The 20,264-nt window shown below is 39.6% G+C and overlaps 2 protein-coding genes and 1 pseudogene across 3 annotated transcripts; 2 read left to right on the forward strand and 1 right to left on the reverse strand.

The window, feature by feature from the left end:
* The first annotated feature begins 488 nt into the window (after positions 1–488).
* Positions 489–2,265, forward strand: LOC101309426 (cold-regulated 413 inner membrane protein 2, chloroplastic-like). Its single transcript, XM_004293614.1, has 6 exons — positions 489–676; positions 776–931; positions 1,045–1,140; positions 1,289–1,353; positions 1,730–1,841; positions 1,933–2,265. The coding sequence occupies exons 1-6, from the start codon at positions 534–536 to the stop codon at positions 2,102–2,104; spliced, it is 744 nt and encodes a 247-aa protein (XP_004293662.1). The 5' UTR covers positions 489–533; the 3' UTR covers positions 2,105–2,265.
* Positions 2,266–8,454: 6,189 nt separating this feature from the next.
* LOC101301763 (carboxyl-terminal-processing protease-like) lies at positions 8,455–12,493 on the reverse strand. Its single transcript, XM_004295374.1, has 12 exons — positions 12,113–12,493; positions 11,903–12,022; positions 11,566–11,703; positions 11,218–11,322; positions 10,897–11,065; positions 10,331–10,407; positions 9,853–9,897; positions 9,585–9,668; positions 9,404–9,442; positions 9,257–9,319; positions 8,839–8,968; positions 8,455–8,759 (listed from the first exon to the last, which is right to left on the reverse strand). Exons 1-12 carry the CDS (start codon positions 12,491–12,493, stop codon positions 8,704–8,706), a joined length of 1,407 nt encoding a protein of 468 aa, XP_004295422.1. The 3' UTR covers positions 8,455–8,703.
* A 1,434-nt stretch (positions 12,494–13,927) lies between these two features.
* Positions 13,928–20,019, forward strand: LOC101310004 (annotated as a pseudogene). Its single transcript, XR_184198.1, has 10 exons — positions 13,928–14,340; positions 14,718–14,761; positions 14,871–14,982; positions 15,102–15,228; positions 15,569–16,151; positions 16,373–16,649; positions 16,730–17,003; positions 17,497–17,655; positions 18,562–19,023; positions 19,438–20,019. The product of XR_184198.1 is annotated as an uncharacterized LOC101310004 (transcript).
* The last annotated feature ends 245 nt before the right edge of the window (positions 20,020–20,264 follow it).

Here is a 20,264-nt window from a genome sequence, read left to right on the forward strand (position 1 = left end):
CTTGCCCGTCGTCATTTCCTCCCAAGAAAATCATTGCCACCTGAAACGTCTCTGATACCGTGGCGGTTGCGGCCTCCATGCTTTTTTGTGAATCATTTAACACGAGTTTGATTCACAAAGCTGTCAAAGTGGTCATGCATTGTGCTGCAGTTTACATGTGTCAATGTTTCATCATTTCAAGTTTTAATTGTTTGTTTATCTGTCAACTTATTCTAGTAGTCGACATTGTTCCTAACAAGAGTAGTATATTAGGAATCAAACTTTGAACTATGTTCATCATTGAACTAGCTGTGAATTTGGTTACAGATGGACGTACAATAACGATCAGGTAACCTCAGACGTTGAAGTCATTTTCATTCTAACTTTAAACTTTAAAGAGGCCCCCAAGTCTGAGCTGATCGACCGACATATGGATCCGACTTAGAAGGACCCACAAACCCACCACGTGGATCTGAATTCCTCGCGGATAAAATCTCAACCATCACTCACTCTCACTCTCACTCTCACTCTCTTCTCTCTTCTTCTTCTCAACAATGGCGAGCCTCTCACTCTCCTCCACGTCATCACATGCTTTCTCTCTCCACCGCAGCAAGGTCGTCTCCGCCGTATCTCAGCCGCGGCTGGTCCAGCTTCAGGCCACCAAGATCTCCGCCTCGCTCCGTTACAATCCGCTCAGGTTAGTTTCGTAAATTCACTCCAGCTCTGGAATTTTCTTTTTCTCTCTTTATATACAGACGTTGATTTCGAAGCTCCGGCTTCGTTTTGTTGTCTACAGAGTTTCGATCAGCAGAAACGTTTGGATCAGTGGAAACGACGAGTTGAAGTTGATGAAGAACAAGAAGAAGAGCATCAGGAGGGGAATGAGTGCAGTTTGCTACGCTGCGCCTATCTCGGTCCATAATATCCAGTGGATCGCCACCATTTCTCTTGCGTATGAAGCTTCAAATTTTCTTTCTGAATTTTCATGAAGAAAATTGATATTTAATTTTTTTATTTTATTTTTGGAATTTAATTTAATTTCCGGTTTTGTTATGCAAAATTCAGGACCTTGATGTTTGCGAAAGGAACAGCTGTGCAGAAATCGTTTCTGGTGCCCTTGTTTGCTCTACAAGCACCGGGTAGCTTCATCACATGGATTAAGTGAGCCTTTTTTTTCGGCAAGTTATTCGTTTTTTGTGGCTTGAATTGGTTAAATTGGTGTTTTGTTGGTATCACATGGAATCAAGGTAGCTTTTTTGAGGCCTTGAAAAAGCATGACTTGGTTGACATAGATGAGTTTGGCTTGCAGGGGTGAATATGGACTCTGGGCCGCATTTCTAGCGCTTCTTGTTCGGCTCTTCTTCTACTATCCTGGTAGGTCCTTTCTTTCCATTACTTGGATTGAGTGCTAGGTTAGACCTTGCTTTATACAAGGTAGAGATAGTCTTCTTGGTGTTCTTGTTACAAAGTTTTTGATTTCAGCATGCTTTGTTGACTTTATTGGTTCATTTCATTCTTGTAACCATGCTTATATTCATCAGTAATTGAAGATTCTGATTGTAGTTTTCAGAATAGTGAGACTACTGATCTACATTGTCTGAGTTTGTTTATGCTTGAACCCTGACCAGATAAGGGGCATAAAGAAACAGTGAAATAAATTGATAGGTTTCTCTGTAGTTTGCCATTCTCGAAGTCTTGTTATGTTTTCTGCCTTTAATTTGATGTTTGAGTGGTTTGCTTATAATTTCAGCTATCCATTCCAATCATTTGGTCTCGTTTGGTTCTTATTCAGGGGAACTTGAATTGCCGTTAATAGCGTTACTTGTGGTGATTGTTGCTCCTTACCAAGTTATGAGCCTAAGGTAGGGATATGCATTTTCTACACTAACCTTGACTGTTAATCTGCTATGTAACTTTCTTAGTTCTGATTGTTTCAATATGTTCTGTTGGCAGGGGAAAACAAGAAGGTGCTATTGTTTCCCTAGTCATTGCAGGATATTTGGCTTTTCAGCATTTCTCACGCACTGGAAGCTTGAACCAATCATTTGACCGAGGTTCAATTGTTGCAACTTTAGCCATCATTTGTATCACTGTTCTGTCATGCTTGTTCCTGTTCTGGTTCTGAGTTTCGTGTAAAGTAAATTAGAAGTACAGTAGTGATCTTCTAAAGGTTGAAAGCCGGAGAACAGTCATAAATGCTGAACCTTTTATGTTCATTTTCTAAATATGTTTATGATGAATAAAGTTCTGTGTTCATATTTTTCAATAAAAGGAAATATTGTCAACTAGTGTGGCCTCTCTTCTGAAATTCTGTTCATGAATTATTCCTAATGTGCAGGGTAGAGTCTTAATACAATGTCACAATATTGCTTTATATTGGAACTCTCTACACCTTCAAAAAATGATTGTACACATGACTTTTGAGTGTATTACATTTCATCAAATTTAAACAACTCATGTTGCACTTGTTTGTCTCACAATTTATTGCTGATGTGAGAGTTTCAGAATACTAGTATGAATGAATGAATTAAGCAAGATTTGAATAGCTGAAATTTGGAAATTATAGTTCTATGAAGCGAATGAAGAAGAGCTTAATATCTGTCGCCTTCTTTTTTCAATAAGGTATTGTGGAATTATACGGTCAAATTTTCGTATGTTTATGTCTCCTAGCAGTCAGGACATGTGTCATTCTTCTACCAATTACTCTGCATCCGTTGTTTCTATTTAGGTGAAACACTGTTGTACCTACTAATCCGCTGTATTATTGCTGCTCATTGGGATTAAAACAGATACTGTTCTAGCTAATATCATGTAACTCATCATCTCATCAATAGTCACATAACATATGTAATAGCCTAAACCCTGGTTGAATTATATTTATTTGCTAATACTGCAGATGGACCTATATGTCTACAAGTACAATTGCCTAAAAAATTTCTATACTTTCTGACTTTTCTCTCAGGCTTAATAGTCAACTAAGAGGTATACATAGATGAAGTTTGACAATAATTTAAAATGGTGAGAACCAGGCCTTGTGAGAACATGATAGCTCATTTCAATTCTCAGTGCCTCCTTGGACTTTATGAGGGTTGCTGGCAAATGAATGAATTGCCATCTAATTGCAGACAGAACAATTGGAACTCCTGTCTTTTCAGAGGTAAATTGCTGCAAGAAGTGACCCCAAGAGTGTGGTGGACAGCAGAAGCATGCAAGATGAGATAGAGTTCGCTGCGTTAGGGGACTCTGATGGCTCCTCACCATAAATTGATGATCCACTCGGTGTAGCTATGGTCGGGGTGGTCGGGGATGGTGGTGTTGTCGTAATTATCGGTGTTGACATTGTTGGCGATGGTGGAGTCATGCTGAATTTGGAGAGGAAGAGTGAGATTTATGGTTGCTTGATGTCTCCATAGTCAAGTTGGAGTTGGTTATGAAAGATTACCTGGTTGATGTTGCTGATGATGGATAGTGACAGCTTCCACTACCTGCAATAAGACGAGTGCGGAGTTCAGCATTTATTCAAGCACATGCAACAAGAATTATGAGGTTGTGAATTTGAATCTATTAAATGAAGATCTGGAAATTTTGGCAAAATAGATAGGAATCTATAGCTGGCTACAATATTCAGCAGGGTGCTTTGCCTTCATAGAAATAGATGGTTCTTTTCTTTCTATAATATTGAAGCACTAGTGAGGAAATTTCAGGCAAAGTTTCACTTGACAGTAGAGTTTTTGTACAAATGATAAGGTTTTGATTTCACATTCTTTATAAAGAATATTTCTGGATTAAATTCATAGATGTCTTACTTGGGTCAGTGGTGGTGAGTTGTGCTGTTCCTCCAAAACTACAGCTGGTTGGAGCTGGATTCTTCTGGTAATAGTCGTTGAAGGCATAGGAAGCGTGATCCCGGAGAGTGTTTGGATTATAACAGCTTCCACTTGGTTGAACTGGTGAACAGTCTGCACCTCCGTAGCCACAAGCATAATCAAGAGCTACCTGCAGGGCAGTTTCTGAAGCTGATTGGCTTGCGATACACCAAGTACCACCTGAAGATGCAGGGGTTGTGGTAGGAGTTGTTGGGGTTGTGGTAGGAGTTGTTGGGGTTGTGGTGGGAGTTGTCGGGGTTATGGTGGGAGTCGTCGGGGTTATGTAGGGAGTCGTCGGGGTTATGTAGGGAGTCGTCGGTGTTATGTAGGGAGTTGTGGGGGTTATGGTGGGAGACGTCGGGGTTGTGATGGGAGTGGTAGGGGTTGTCACGGTGGCCGGTGGTGGTGGGGATGCCGGGAACACAAGTGTGGGAGTTGTTACAGTTGGACTTGGGTTTACAACAGGTATCGTATCATGCTGGGCGGTAGACACTGCAGAAGAGAAAAGTATATGGTTTTCATCATTCACTTGTATTTTGTTTTGTTGGATTGCTTCCAATGGAGGATTCTTTGGAACACCTGAACCTGAAGAAATTAGAAAGCATGGTAAGTTCCTTTTTCTTTTCATGGAAATGAGAAGTTGCAAGGATTTGTATGATGGGAACTATATCATGCTCTGTGTATAGAACTACTATGCAGGTAAAACAAATTGCAATCCTGATATATGTCTCGGAGAATGTAAATATCCATCTATTTATTCTGAAATCAAAAGTAGATTTAATTGAAACTGATGTTCCTAGATATGGATGAGATCCGCCATGGGATTTAGGTGTTTGATGAATGCATGCATGTCTGTAGATTTTCCTCATATTCATGCTAATTAAGAATTTATTATAGAATGAATAAAATTGAACATGAACATAATTTGGAACTATATAGCACATGTTCATGATGAAGCAGATATACACAAGAGAATTGCATAAGCAGACAGCTATAGAGACCGTATTCCATTTAAGTTACCTGAACTAAAGAAAAGAAACAAGAAAAATAATGCAGAATGCCGATGAGAGCCAACACCCATCTCTCCTAGTTGCTTCCTCTACACTTTGGTTGTATAATTTTCGTCTGGGTTATTGCAAGAGAATGATGGAGAAGAAACTAAGATATACTACACAAGAGAAACATCGTTTGTGTATTTCCAAAAGAAGGGTTACCTCTTTTGCCTGCATTTGATTATATATATCTTGAGGAATCATAGCTTTCTTGGATCCTGGAGAGAATGAAAAAGAGAGAAGGGATCGAGAATATGGGAAAACTTGAGAAAGGAGGCATTGGGTAGTTGTATATTGCAAGCAAGAGATGGTTCAATAAAGTGTATGAATGGGAAAGGAAAATGAGAGTGATCTGCCATCCTGCTGGGTTTTAAATCTGATGTTTAGGCTGATAAATCGAGTATATTTATGAATGTGATATACTGATCTTGCAGGGTTTCCTTTATCTTTTTCACTCGTCTTTCTACTGTTTTTGTTGTACTTTGTTAGATTTTATTGTTCATGGTACTGAATCAAAAAAGCTAAAGTTGAGCAGTTGGGATTTTGTGAGTGGCATCTGATGGTTTGTGATCAAGAATATTGTCTCCTGGTCGATCTTAGCCTATATATATTTAGTGAAAGTGCCATTTTCCCATGAGTGAAGAAAAATGAAAACATGGATTCCTTTGTGTAAAATATATATGCATCATGTGGTATTGCCTTGCTTTTTATGTTCTTTAGCTGGTAAACCCAAATCTAAGCCAAGCTAGTTCATTTTAGTATCAGTATGCAAAAACAACATTTGGTTGAAGACAAAACTAGAAACAACAAAGGAACCTGTTTGGGTTTCTTGCTTTCTATCGTTTGGAGTCTGTTTACTTGTAAAAAAAGGTTGCTTACCCAAAAGCAGATTCCTAATCTATCCAGGTAAATTACCCAAAGAATCCAGGTCTATTCAGGAAATCAATATCCTACTTCTTTACTAATCCATCCTGATCGACTCGGGAATAGCTTAGGTATCCTGATCGAGTTGGGAATAGCTATGTACATGGGAAATGTATATATATGAACACCCTGCATTCCCTTACCATATTACTAATTTACATACTAAGCTCTGTTCTTCAACTTCAATCATGATAAGACACCATTTCCATAGCGAAGTCTGGCAACCAGAGATCCTCCCCGGGGTTTCAATTCCAAGCTGCAGCGATCTGTTCTCAATCAAGTTCCAGCTCTTCGACGTCACCAGAAGCAGCTGTCGCACAGAACAAGAAGGTGAAAATGTTACTAGTGACGACTTGGAAGAATCAAAGCTTGTAGCTGAAAGACAAACTAAACCACTCTCTCGTGTCCAGCTATTGTGTTTGAGGACTCGGGACACATGGTTGATCTGCACAGGCGCTCTTTCCAGCATGGGCGTCCCACAACATGAGCAGCCTGCTATTGTTGAAAAGATAGTCGAGGCATTGAGAGTTGCCGTCCCTTTCCGACCTATTTGCGTAGTCATCGAGGACATTGTGACTGTGCAGGAGTGCAATGGCGGTGATGAAAGTTCGAACCAAAAGAGATTTGATAACTGGGACGCTAAGAAAGAGGGAGAAGAGGAGGAGGAGTGTGTTATTTGTTTGGAGGACATTTCTGACTTCGGCCCCAAGAGCGTTACACCCTGCTCACACATTTATCATAGGGATTGCATCTGGAAGTGGCAAAAGGAGACTCAGAAGAAAGGTCACTTGTTCTCGTGTCCCGTGTGCCGATGCCATATTGCAGAGATGGCAGGCGAGCCGTCGCAACCACTTCCGTTGCCGGCATTGTCCCTGCAGCCCCCGCCGTATCAAATCATAAACGAAGAAGAAGACGATGTCGAGACGGACCCGCGGCCCGAACCGTCGTGGTGCGAGGTGGGGTGCACTTTAACAACTTTGCTGAGGATCCGATACTGTTTTCTAAGCTCTTGCTTTTAATTTCAAATGTGATTACTGATTAGAGATAGAAAGAAGGAACATTATGCGCATGTGTATTCATTTGTATGTGGCTTAGGCTATTACGCTTTTTGTATATTGGACTTGGCTATTTACTTGGTAAGAACCGTCAATTACAGACAATAGGATAAGCTGGTCTGGGTTGGCTGCCGGGAATTACAGACAATATTGTACTATCCAAAACTATCTTTTGAACACTTACCTAATTAAAACGAAAACTAGCTCTTTCCTAAATCCTTTAGTAAAACAAAAACATAATCCTGCTATAGCTAGAGTTCTAGGCCTCATCAGGAAATTGGTAAGTTAAGAATGCACCTCTTGTCTAGTTCATCTAGTATGTTCTAGTATTACATGGATCTCCTCAATTACCTATATATAGCCTATATATGCAAGTAATATTAACCAACACTAGAGCTGCAAAGTAAAGAGTTTGTTTCTGCAGTCGAATCAACAACAATCAAAGGCGAAGTGAATCCTGATAGTGATCATCATGGGAAACGGGGATAAGTGTACTATTTGTTTGGACAAAGTTTCTCCGTATGATAATGTGACTGCTAATCGCTTGCCCTGCACGCACTTATTTCATACAGATTGCATTAACGGGTGGCGGGAGTGTGGGAAGACGACGTGTCCCATCTGCCGTCACCCCATGGAGCATGAGGAGGTCGACAACGACTACAACAATGAAGACGACGACGACGAAGAGGAGGAGCAGGTCGACAACGATGACGACGACCACGAAGATGAGGAGCCATTCAGACGATCAATCCCGAGACCAGAAAACAACCAACACAACGATATGTATTGGGCTGTGCAGGGGGAGCCATCATTACCCTCAAGTCCCCAACAAGACTGGTCGAACCATGCAAGTACTTACCCTCCATACTTGGGCATTGTGGGTGTGCCATGTGTACCGTTTGCTCAACCGCAAGGTGAGTGGGCCGGACACGTGAACTACCCACAAAGCTCAAGTCAGCCGTGGCCCGTTATCGGCGAGCCACCGAGACTGTCACCTCCAGAATGGGGGTTCATACTTGAAAACCACCCGGAAACCTCAAGCCTACAATTGCCTGTCCCCTATGGTCGAAGGAATGATGAGCTAAATTGCCTAAATATGATCATGTTGACCGTGTTTTTAGTAATGCTTTTAGTAATTTGCTGCTTGGCCTTTGATGCAGTGATGAAAGCTTTCATGCTTGTTTCGGTACTCATGTTGGTGATAATTGCACAGAGTAGGGTAGAAGAAGCTAGCATGTACTAATTAATTTAAAATCTTCTTATATTATTGTGTTTTCAGTAGTGGTTCTTCTCATTTGGTTCGTATCTTTTTGCAACCTGCTTCCTCCGAATTTGCTATTATCTTCTTCGATCAGTTCTAGTTGAGGAATGATGAAGGAAGACAGATAAGTGATTTCAATTTGATTAGACATAGCCAATGTACAACATATACTCCCAAACTGCTACATGAATAAAGTACGAAATGCTACAACATATGTTCCTATACTGTTGATCGCATCCAAATTCCACACCCACCTGTGACTAGGATCCTCCTGCAGTTACCAAACTTGAAACTACGATCTCGTTCCCCTCACCCTGTCCAATGCCCATCTCTTGCAGCTTGTTATCTGTTCAAAGTGCAAAGGAAGTAGATGTATTTAACGTAAGGAAACTTGAATATCGGCTTTCAATGCAGTATAACCCTAGCGCAAGTTAATCATACTTGGATCCCACTTCTATATGCTATGTCAAACTTCAATAAAGTGCCGCGGCTGCCTTCGTGCAAGCCATTCTTAGTTTGATCATCGGTTTTTTATGGGCCAAACCCTGCAGAACCGAAGCACAGATTTATCCCCTAGGAAGGGTGTTACACTGTGAAAGCCGTTGTGAGATGTCACTCCAACCTGCAGATAGAAGGGTTCTTTTAGATTGCACAAGTTGAGAAGAACTTGCTGCAAAATGGGATCGATAAAGAACTATTACCGGGGAAATTTCGATAATCGGGCTCTATTCCATTTCCGTTTATGTCCTTATGATTGGGTGTCACATACTTGCCAACAGTTACAACCACACCAGAACCATCTTGAAGCTCAAAGACAGATTGAATCAAGCCCTATCAAAAGATAAAGCAAAAGATCCTAAAGCAAACCATCAAAGTCATAAAGAAAGAGTTCCTCTAACTTGTGGAGAAAATTCTATCCTCGACCATGAAAGGGCATATTTTGATTCATCAGTGAGAAAAATCGCCATATAAAAGCAAGTTCCTGGACTCTCTAGGTAACAAATACATTCTAGCTAAATACAATTCTAAGATAAGACAGATGTGCATTCAATTTTACAGAAGTAACCATGAAGCACTACTATAGATAGTAGCAGCATAGATATCAACTACAATTAATACCTTGCCAAATGTCCGATCACCCACCAGAACACCTTTACAGTTATCATGCAGAGCGGAAGCAACCTGCAACATAAGGTACCAAATTAATTTTCTACAGTTTCACTAGCAAAAGGAATCATTCATAATAGGATGAAGCAAGCTGCTCACAATTTCACTTGCACTGGCAGTATTATTGTTCACCAGAACCTGTATTAGAAGTTTCAGTCAGGAGCCTTTTCATAAACTTCAGAAGTCTAAAATTACAAACACCTCTTAAAAAAAAAAATCACCGCATCGGCCTTCTTAAAAAATAATTAAAAAAAAGAAGAGTAGAATCTAGAAGGCATACAATAACAGGAGCTTTCACTAATGGTGCAGTATCTGCAACAATATTTTGTTGGTATTGGGGATCCTTCCCAACGGTATAAATAACCTGTCACAAACATCACAACACATAGGTAGCGAGTTCAATGGAATTAGTGATATATCTTATATACAACAGACAATGCAAAGCACCCTGCAAGGCTCTTCACTTCTTCTCAAAAAGGAATGAATCGAAGGATAATGATATACAGCTATACAAGACTATTGCCAATCATTGGGATAATGATATATACCGTCTCCCCTTCATTTAGAAATAGCTTTGCGATTTCTATTCCAGCCTGAGAATATATAAAAGAGTACGAAAAAATTAAAACAATATATATATATATATTTTTTTTTTTTGAATTCCACATCAATTGTAAAGATTCAACATATAGACAGAATTGGCCTCCCACCAATCACAAGTTGACATGAGCAAGTAAGAATTATAAACAAAAGATGTATATCTTTCTTGTGACTGTAAATATTCATTTCATTATTACTTCTCACATGTCTATAGAAAACTGATGATATATGATTGAATTGCTGCAGTTTTTCAAACACAATAAAATTAAATTGACAACGTAAAAGCAGACAAATCCTACTATGACTCAGAAAGTCAGTCATGTTGACTTCACATGACTCAGACAAATCCTCTTAAATTCACACATCCTCAGGAAAAAAAAACCCAATATATTAACTCAGAGCTATCTTTAAGATCCAGAATGAAACCTGTACTAGTCCACCACGATTATCTCTAAGATCTAGGATGAAAAATGAGGCGCCCATGTCCTGAAGCCGCTTCATAGCTGCAACAATCATAATTCCCTTCAATATAAAATAAACTAATTGAAAGTACATAACTATAGCATATATATAATAAAAAGAATATTAAAAAGAAAACAACTGACACTGGATACAATAATCTTAATTTTGGGGTTGTCTGGACAGCTTATAAGAACTTCAATACAACCCCGAAGCTGGGGGTGAATTACACAAATGGGTACTCAACTATTCCATTTGACATTTTTTTTTCTTTTTCTTTTCCAAAGTCTATTTATCTCCCCTATAGTAAAACAGGTTGATTACTTTAATTCATTATAAGGTTCTTCTATTTAGAGAACGACCCTAGAAAAGGGGAGCATATATTATCCCTATTTCCTTCCTTTGCATTAATGTTTAGAACCCAAATCCAAGAGAGAAATGTTAAGCATCGTAGCTGCATAGCAACAAGTAACAGGCAATACTGCATATAGATGATAAACTATGATTCAGTTGAATATCCTAAAACCACTTACCAATTACCAAGTCCTTTCTAGCCAATGCATTGAACTCTTTTAGGCGCAGGTAGCCAACAGATCTGGTTCCATTTTCTATTTGCTCCAACCGATAAAAGACAGGAGTTCGAGCAACAAGTTGTCTCTGAACGTCTATAGATTGAATAGGCCCACAATTCCCATGCTTGACCTAAAACCATGGCAATGCTTATTTTCAAGACTCAGTGTGAGACTGTGAGAGCAAGAAATCAAATTGGTAAAAGCAGTGAACTCATTAACAAGATTACTAACAAATGAAAATCTAAATTAGCAAAACCAACAAAGTTGCAATTAAATCACAACCTTAATAGTAACAACTGTTTCATTAGGGCCTTGTATAGAGGAAGATACTTCAAAGGCTGATTTCCCTTTCACATCCACACCATTAACAGCTAGTATTTCATCGCCCTGGGAAATGAGAAGAGCATTTGAAACATTAATAGTTTCAGTTACACCAACTAGAAGTAAAAGTCGATGCATATAAACAAGGAATCTTCTAGGAGAATATGGAACAGATATCACCATATAGAGATATCATCAAACTTGGACACAAAATCATCAAATTTTTCCATATTGGAGAATCAATATCAAGTGAAAAAGCTAAAACTCGTATAGAGATATCAACATTGTCAATGTAGGTAATATAGGTACCTGCCTCACACCGGCCGCATGTGCAGGGCCGTCCAACAAAAGTCCTAATACCTTCACTTTCACATCTCCATTGTCATCCAGAACTTCCCTGAGGTTTATTCCAATACCACTCATGTCATACCTCGCCATCTTGGAGAACTTTCATTTTCAACATCATAAGAAAAACCGACACAACGCCAATGGAATAAGATACAATCTATAAACTCATAACTAAAGCCAACAAGCACTCCTTAAAAAAGTATAACATTCACAGCAACAGCTCTCATTTCCTCAACCTAAGCTTCTCGAAATCACTTTTCGACATAAACAATAACGAAATTAATGTGAATGCAATCACCTCATCAGGCGAAAGAAACCGCGTATAAGGATCCCCTAAGCTAGCCAGCATTCTCTTGATCATATTATGAGCCTTTGATCTCGTCTTGATCGAACTAGTCCTTATATCTTCCTTCTTCATCTAAACAAACCACCACAGTAACTTTTTATTACTTCACACATAAATTCAACTACTTTATAAAATTTACTGTAGAGTTCATCACCGCCGTACCTTCCAATTTTCCGGCAGCCAGCTCCGGCCACCGGTGTCGAGAAAGCTGTCATTGACAATCTCCCAAGCCTCCTCCACAATCCCCTCGTTCGTCGCCACCGGCTCCGGCGCTCCCGGCTCCGCGATGACGTCACCTTCGTCTTCTCTGCAGTACTCTGGAACGGAGGGAGGAGAAGGAGAAGGAGACTCGATCGCTAGAGAAGAAGAGGGAGAAGAGACTAGAAGACCGAGCGAGAGGGCCCCGCCTAGGGCTCCGACGAGAGCTTTCTTGGCCCAACGGACCGAGTCCGGGCCCAATCGCGACGGAGCTGAGGGTTTCGGCGATGGCGGGAAAGATAGTGAGAGTGTGGTGGTGGTGTTGCTCACCAGCAAGACCCTCATCTTCTTCCTCTTCCTAAATTCTAGACCTTTTTTTTCGGGTTTAAATAAAAGCCGTTAACGGCCGTTAAGGACGTCAGGGCCTTCCGGGTGATAGTGGCCCGTGGGCCAGCTGGTAAGGGAGACCGGGCCCACTATGACTATGCGTATGTAGATAAGCATGATCATTTTATATGGCGAACTCGCTTTTGGGGGCGCGTTAGTAACACCACTCGATATCTATGGAATTATTTTTATGAAGGAATATGAACTAAGACCTAGTATATAGATCCAGGGATTTCGTCGTTATCATTGTGATAGCTTTGGAAATTACTTAGAATATAGTTTTGGGAGCATAGTAACGAAGACTATTAAGTTCTCCAAACTGTAATAAGTATTACGCCCTCAATGTCTAGTCTTTCACATCAACAAACTTTTATCGTGTTTTATCGTATAAAAATATTTAGTTGAAGAAGTTTCTTATTTCTTAGCCGCTTAATATATTTTTATATTTACTGCAAATGTCTAATAAAGAAAACTTACCACCCACAACACAATATATACACTGAGTCTAACTCACATTCATCGATTAGTGTTACCTCGATTACATCGTAACTTCATATACGAGTCATTCACATTAAGACACTTTTGTTGCATTTCATAATATAAAGACGCTCAACTGAAGATGCTTCTTACCTCTCAATTGCTCGATCTACTTTTCTATTCATTATAACGGCCTAATAAAGAAAAGAGGAAAACTCAGTTTAGTACCCTGAACTTTGATGTTAAAATCAGTTCAGTCTCTTGTTTCGAAAATCCAACTTTTTAGTCTTTTAACTCTCAAATGACTACACTTTAGTCCAAATTTTGATGTTGGCTCCAAAAATGACGTCAAGTGTTGTCTAAGTTTGATTGTCTAATATTTTTCAGAATTATGCACCTATTTGGTTGTTATGTAGTAGCTTTTATTGACAAGCTTGAATGCAAATTTAAGGGTTTTGCCTTTATATGTTGTTCAGTTCATTTTCTGGTGTTTTTGCTTGTGTTACTTTAATAGATAATTTTGGAGTTTAAGGTTCGGTGTTGTTAATGTGTGGAAGTTTGAATTCAGTTTGATTATATCAGTCTTTTTTTTTTTTAGTTTTCATTTTCTAGAGCCAACATCAAAATTTAAGACTAAAGTAGTAGTTATTTGTAGAGTTAAGAGGCTAAAAAGAATGGAGTTTTCGTAAATAGAGAGACTGAACTGATTTTAGTCACTAAAATTACAGGGTACGTAAACTAGAATTTGTTTCTAAAGAAAACTTAACCTTGCACAACAAAATATTTACCTAGATCTTACAAAGAAATATTTACCTTAGATTTTAATTTTTTCTAATTTCTATTGCGAAAATACGGCAATAAAAAAGACACTAGCACTCACAGAAGAGAGAGAGAGAGAGAGAGAGAGGCAAATAGAAAAAGAAAAGAGAGAGAAGAAAGAAAGCGAGGGTTTTCTCAGTGCACAACACAGAAGGCCTTCCTTCAAAGACCCCAAAAGCCAAGATATTTATCTCCTTGTTCTTTTTGTCCGCAGAGAGAAACCAAACCTAGATTAAACCAGAGAGCGCCGTCTGGGCGGGGACCGGTCAGATCTGACGGAGGAGGCGCGGCGGAGAGAGAGAGAGAAAGAAAAAAAATGAGCGGGAGAGGCGGCGGCGGAGGGAATGGGAAGGGGAGTAGCGGAATATCCGGAATACCAGGTGGGTCCCGGAAGATCGTTCAGAGCTTGAAAGAGATAGTGAATAACTGCACTGAGCAGGAGATCTATGCTATGCTTAAGGAATGTAACATGGACCCTAATGAAGCCGTCAATCGTCTTCTTGCTCAAGGTCCCCTCTCAATTCTCAAAGCTTCAATCTTTGCTATTCAATTTGTTTTTTCCAGTTTTGGGTTGTTTTGGGTTTTAGGTTTTTTTTTTGGGGCCATTTTAGGACAGCTGTGAAATTTTGAGGTTTAGGTTTAGGTTTTAATTTTGCCCAATTTGTGATACTTGTTAATCCAATGCTTATAGCTGCAGTCAGTAACTAAAGTTTTGAACTTGTTATGTATAATCATTGAAGTATTGTCGAAATATGACATGTTTTTGGGTTGTGTGTTGTGTATTGTGTGTTAAGTGGTCTCGGAGCTTGTATGGATTTGATACGACTGTGTATATATATGTTTTGTTGAAATTTTGAGTCTAATCGAAAGCTTTTAACTTGTGCAGATCCTTTTCATGAAGTGAAGAGCAAACGCGAGAAGAAAAAGGAGGTGCGTGAGTGTTGAAAGTACAAAACTTTATACAGTTTGCATTTTTTTGTAGCGGTTTTGTATTGTTGTTTACTATTCTCACGTCTGTGAGTCTCTCATTTTGCTGCAGAGTAAGGAACCAACGGATTCTAGGTCCCGCGGTGCTAATTTTTCAAATTATGGTGGTAGAGGTGGTGATCGCTATGCTTCACGTGGCGGATCAAACCACTTTGGCACTAATGGTATGTGGCCATGGAAATTTAAGGGAAAATAGCTTTTCTTTTGTTGAGTTTGAAAAATATGATGTGGAGCCTTGATAAGCTTAGTCTTGACTCATCTATTCTGCCACATTTTTCCCCAGAGTCTGGTTCTTTGCATGGTAGACCTGCGTACAGGAAGGAAAATGGAACACCTGCCTATGCAGGTTCTTCCTCTACTGCGGCTGGCACAACTGGATATAACTCGAGCCGACGACCTCCTACATACAGGTGATAAATTTAAAATATCAGTCTGATGCCATAGCTGACTTGCTTTTGTTAAATTGCTTGTGGATTTGCATATGCACCGGAAGTTACTGAGCTAAATAAGCCTTCTCTGGGGAGTCTTGATAAGTAAATCATAGCGGTCTGTTAAATTCTCTAATTACGCCTTTTCTATGTATGTAAATCACAGATGATCTGTTAACATGTAACCTGTTATGGTTTTGTCAATTCTATTGTTTGTGAATCATTTTGTTACTTCTGTTGTTCTTGGATATGCATTAAAAGCATGGGTATGTACATTCTCAATAGCATATATGTGCTAATTTATGTGTTATGTATGTTGCAGTGATTCGGTGGCAGCTGAAAATAAAGTCACATCACTAGCTGATGATGGAATATCTTCATCCTCACAGCCTTCCTCTGGATATCAGTCTGCATGGGAGGGGTGCCAGGTCAAGTTTCAATGGCTGACATTGTTAAGAAGGGTAGGCCGCAAGCCAAGGCACCCCCAGCTCATATTGTCAATCATCATGATACAGGGGCACCTCCTGCAGCAGGATACAATCTGAATTCATCGCAGACTAAGCCCTTGGCTGATGAGTGGCCCTTGATTGAGCATCCTCCAGGTGTTAGCATGTCCTCCATTTTAGGGAAACCTGCAAATTCTGAGCTGTATGCTAATTCATCTAGCTTTCCCGTGGATAACACTAATCAGCATGTAACATCCCAACTAGATGAGGTTGATACGGATGATACGGAAGATGATGGTTCCGTTGAGGCACTGAACACAAGCCATGATGGGCCTACTTCTGTTTCCGGTAGAAATGTGCAAGAAGATAACTCGGCCAATGCATCAGCGTTTGATAATAGCTCGTATGAGGATATCGATCCCTACCATACACAGAGACATGTCCTCGAGGATAATGAAGGTAACCATGATGCTTTGTTTTTAGCCAAGCCTGTGTCTTTCTTCGCAACCCATAGAATTTCTATCGATTGTGAATTATAGAATGGTACAGTTGCACTTTAACGGTTCTTTTATGCGTTGCATTTTGAATACATGAGTAGGTGATTGTAACATTGCTGCAAAACTACATATAGATGCTAATGTCTCTGTCCTATGAATTCTTATTTTGTGCATCTCTTTTAGGTTCAGGTGAGCATGATGCTTCATCAGTGGCTGCAAACTTGCAGCAGCTTGACTTACAGAAGGATGATAGGGGAGCACCACCTGAAGACGAGAACCCTCCCCCAGTAGTCATTCCAAATCACCTACAGCTCCATACTCCAGATTGCTTGCACTTGAGCTTTGGAAGTTTCCGATCTGGCCCTGAACCTGATCTTGCAAGTTCTCATCCACTGAAAAGTGACTTGGAAGAAACATCTCCGACAGTAGATGTTTCTGCTGTTGGGCACTCAGATGCTAGGTATGTCCATCAGATAGTATTGGCTGTGTTTATACATGTTGGTTGTTTAACGTCCTCTGAAGAGATATGTTATCCTGCAGAAATCCTGACTACTATGGAGACGAGCATCTCATAAATACCTCTGATGGAAGTTTGGTTCATAGAACTGGGGCCAATGCTGGAGATTATGATTCTCCTTCAGTGCCACAACCAGAGGTCTTAAAACAGGAAACCCCTGAAGCTGATCAGGGCATTCAATATACTTTTCCTTCTGCACCTGGATTTGCCTATGACAGCTCTCAACAACTGAATATGGCATTTTCTCACCAACAGAGTTCACAGATGCAGAACAATGCTCCCTTTTCAAGCATGATGGTAATTGATAAACTATTAAGTTTTGGTGGTTGGAATTCTTAGTTTTTAAGATAAACTCTCATTCTAGATTTTTAACAGTCCCTGTCGTCTTGGTTTTATGATGACACTAATTGCTAGTGCTAGATAATGTATGTTGGGGCATGTGCTCTTTAATTACACCAGTGGACTAGAAGTTAGGGAATCAAATGGTGCATGCATGATGGTGTGAGGAGTGGGAAAGAAATACCAAGGACAGTTATTGGAAGTGTGAAACATTGTTACTCAAATCTGCACTGAAAAAGCTAATATGGGAAATTGTAGGGAGCATATAGCCAATCCTTTATTTACTTTATACTTTCAGTTGTATTTGGCTATTTTGGTGTTCACAGTTATGTAGGAGTAGGTGGAATATATATTGATATGTGAGTTTTCCTTTGAATTACTATGTAATCCATGTATAGGTGGAGTTCATTAATCTAGTTGAATCTCATTTCGCATATTCTCTTTTCAGCAGGCATACACAAACTCATTGCCCAGCACACTGTTGGGTTCAAATGCTCAGAATGTAAGGGAGGATCTTCCATACTCACCTTTCCCTGTGACACAATCTATGCCCACAAAATATAGCAACGTGCCTTCTTCCATCAGCGGTCCCACCATGTCCATGCCAGAGGTGACTTTCCTTTTATTGTTTATGATATTTTTTTTCTTTTGGTACTTGAAACCAATATTCTTTCAAGAACAAAGTTTTTACACTCCAGATGCAAAATGCTCTTGCGCAGTGAAAAAGTTGTTAATATGATCATTTTAAATTGAGATTCTTACAGCTCAACGTAAGTTCTTTTGTCAATCTTCATCAAGTTGGCTGAATTTATGGTATTTTCCCGCCTTGGGGTTGTGTTTGGTGTAACCAGTCCCTTCTGGTCTTGATTGAGTTAAACTAAAAAAATTTGGCCGTATGTTTCAGTTAAAGATAGACAAGAAACTCAATCCCTTCTCTTTGCCTTGTTTTTTTTAATTTTTTTTATTGCCATTTTCATGAGTTTGATTTGAAGTCAATCCCTTCAGCATTTGTTATGATTGTAACTTGAAACGTGACATGTCCTCTTTTCTGTGCACATGTCCTAATCTTATGGAAGATATCTGTTTCCAAAATACCGGCATGCATAATTAATCGCAATAATGAAAATGCTCATTTTGGCCGATACATTTACACTTCTTATTTTCTGCTGCTAGTTTCAGTTAGATGATATTGTAGTTGTTATAGTCGGATTAGACAAGATATTATGAAAATTGCAGATTATGGCAGGAAACTAGTAATAGGATCGTTTCTTGTATAATTATTTTTAATCTTGCTGACTTGCCTTTTCATCTCAGTTAAAGTAGTTTCTGGAAGATGATATTAACACCATGAACTCGTTGATGAGAATAGGTTGAAATAGTAAATGTCAGAGAATTGACTGCCTGAATAGAACATAGTTTGATATCTTAAACAAACAAAAAGCTAAACAAGTAAGAGAGTTCATGATTATTACACATTGAGTACTAATTTTTCTACCAAATTTTTGTGTGAATGCAGGCTTTGAGAGCAGGTGGCATCTCTTCTGCTCAACCTACTCAACAGACCCTACCCGGTGCTGGTGTTGCAACTGGACCTGCTCTTCCACAACACCTGATGCACCCTTACTCTCAACCTAGTCTACCTTTGGGACATTTTTCCAACATGATTGGTTATCCTTTCTTGCCTCAGAGCTACACATATATGCCATCAGCATTCCAGCAAGCTTTTGCTGGTAACAGCACATACCATCAGTCACTGGCTGCAGTTCTCCCACAGTATAAAAATAGTGTTTCTGTCAGCAGCTTGCCCCAGTCTGCAAATGTTCCTTCTGGTTATGGGTTTGGTAGTTCAACTAGCATTCCTGGAGGAAACTTTCCGTTGAATCCTCCATCTGCACCTACCGGCACAACAATCGGTTATGATGATGTTATAAGCTCCCAGTACAAGGACAGTAACCATTTGATGTCACTTCAGCAGCAGGTAATGTTGTATTACCGGTCTCAGTAAATGCACATTAGTACTTAGCTTTTGTTCTTTTAAATACCTTTCAAACCCGCTCATATATGAGTCCCTTTTTCCTCCCCTTGGACACATTCTTGGTCATCAGGTGACCAGTGGATGCTTGGTCATCCGCAATTAGATATAATGCAGTGCTGGAAAATAACCAAATAAACTATAGGAAAGTCGGATAATCACCGGCAACCATTCATTTACTTTCAAAATTTCATTTAACAGAGAACACCATTAGATCCAACGATGAGTGGCCAAGTATGTTGTCACGTGGTTTACCAGAAGGATACTGTATCCACACATTATTGTTATTTGTCTTGTACTTTTTGCCCCATTATGCTTTATTGTAATTGTTATTGTTTAAATTTTATGCTCTTTTCTCAGAATGACAACTCAGGCATGTGGGTACACGGACCTGGTTCCCGAGCAATGCCCGCTGTTCCAGCCAGCAATTATTACAGTTTCCAGGGGCAGAATCAACAGCATGCTGGTTTCCGCCAAACCCAGCAACCATCGCAGCAATTTGCTGGAGCAGCTCTAAACTACCCAAACTTCTATCATTCTCAGACAGGGATGTCCCTCGATCATCAACAGCAAAGTTCAAGGGACGCATCCCTGGGTGGCTCACAGGGCCAACCTTCTAAGCAGTCTCAACAATTATGGCAAAACAGCTACTAATCTCAGTCACCTCCAGGTTTTTCAGGGTCTCACTCCGAGTTTGAAAGTGGCCAATCAGAGGCATTAGGCCTCTTAATAATCATCATGTATCCTTATTTGGTCATAAAAGAGACCTTGACTGGCTGCTGCCCTGTGCCACGAGGTTGTATCCTAGATATTTATTTTTCCTGTCATGCTTAACGTAGGAACGCAGTGTGCTAATTTGGATTAGTGAAGTACTATACTACGCCCCGTTTCGTTTCTCGCTCATCGCCTTTCTTTGTTATAGTAAAATCATTGTTTGCTTTGAATGAAGTAACCAATATGGGATACTGCTGAGACCCCGCTACTTGCATCTGGGTTGGTTTTCTTCAGTAGGTTGCGACATGTTTTGTTGACGTTGACATGTTTTGTTGACATTCTTGCCAAAGATCTAACTTCTTAGTTGTGAAATCCACGTCCTAAATTGAAGTTCACAAATTTTTTTTTCTGGTAACATTTCATAAAAAATAAAGTTATTAAAAGATAAAATTTAAGTTATCAAAAAAAAATGT

Source organism: Fragaria vesca, linkage group LG3 (genome assembly GCF_000184155.1).
Source record: "Fragaria vesca subsp. vesca linkage group LG3, FraVesHawaii_1.0, whole genome shotgun sequence".
Lineage (NCBI taxonomy): Eukaryota > Viridiplantae > Streptophyta > Magnoliopsida > Rosales > Rosaceae > Fragaria > Fragaria vesca.

Excerpts from the sequence above, each read along its gene's own strand:
- LOC101309426 (XM_004293614.1), top strand. The coding sequence starts at position 534 with ATGGCGAGCCTCTCACTCTCCTCCACGTCATCACATGCTTTCTCTCTC. Across the intron at positions 932-1,044 it reads ATCGCCACCATTTCTCTTGC|GACCTTGATGTTTGCGAAAG; the intron begins GTATGAAGCTTC and ends TGCAAAATTCAG. Across the intron at positions 1,842-1,932 it reads TACCAAGTTATGAGCCTAAG|GGGAAAACAAGAAGGTGCTA; the intron begins GTAGGGATATGC and ends TTCTGTTGGCAG.
- LOC101301763 (XM_004295374.1), bottom strand. The coding sequence starts at position 12,493 with ATGAGGGTCTTGCTGGTGAGCAACACCACCACCACACTCTCACTATCT. Across the intron at positions 8,969-9,256 it reads GTGATCGGACATTTGGCAAG|GGCTTGATTCAATCTGTCTT; the intron begins GTATTAATTGTA and ends ATCTTTTGATAG. Across the intron at positions 8,760-8,838 it reads CGATTATCGAAATTTCCCCG|GTTGGAGTGACATCTCACAA; the intron begins GTAATAGTTCTT and ends TTCTATCTGCAG.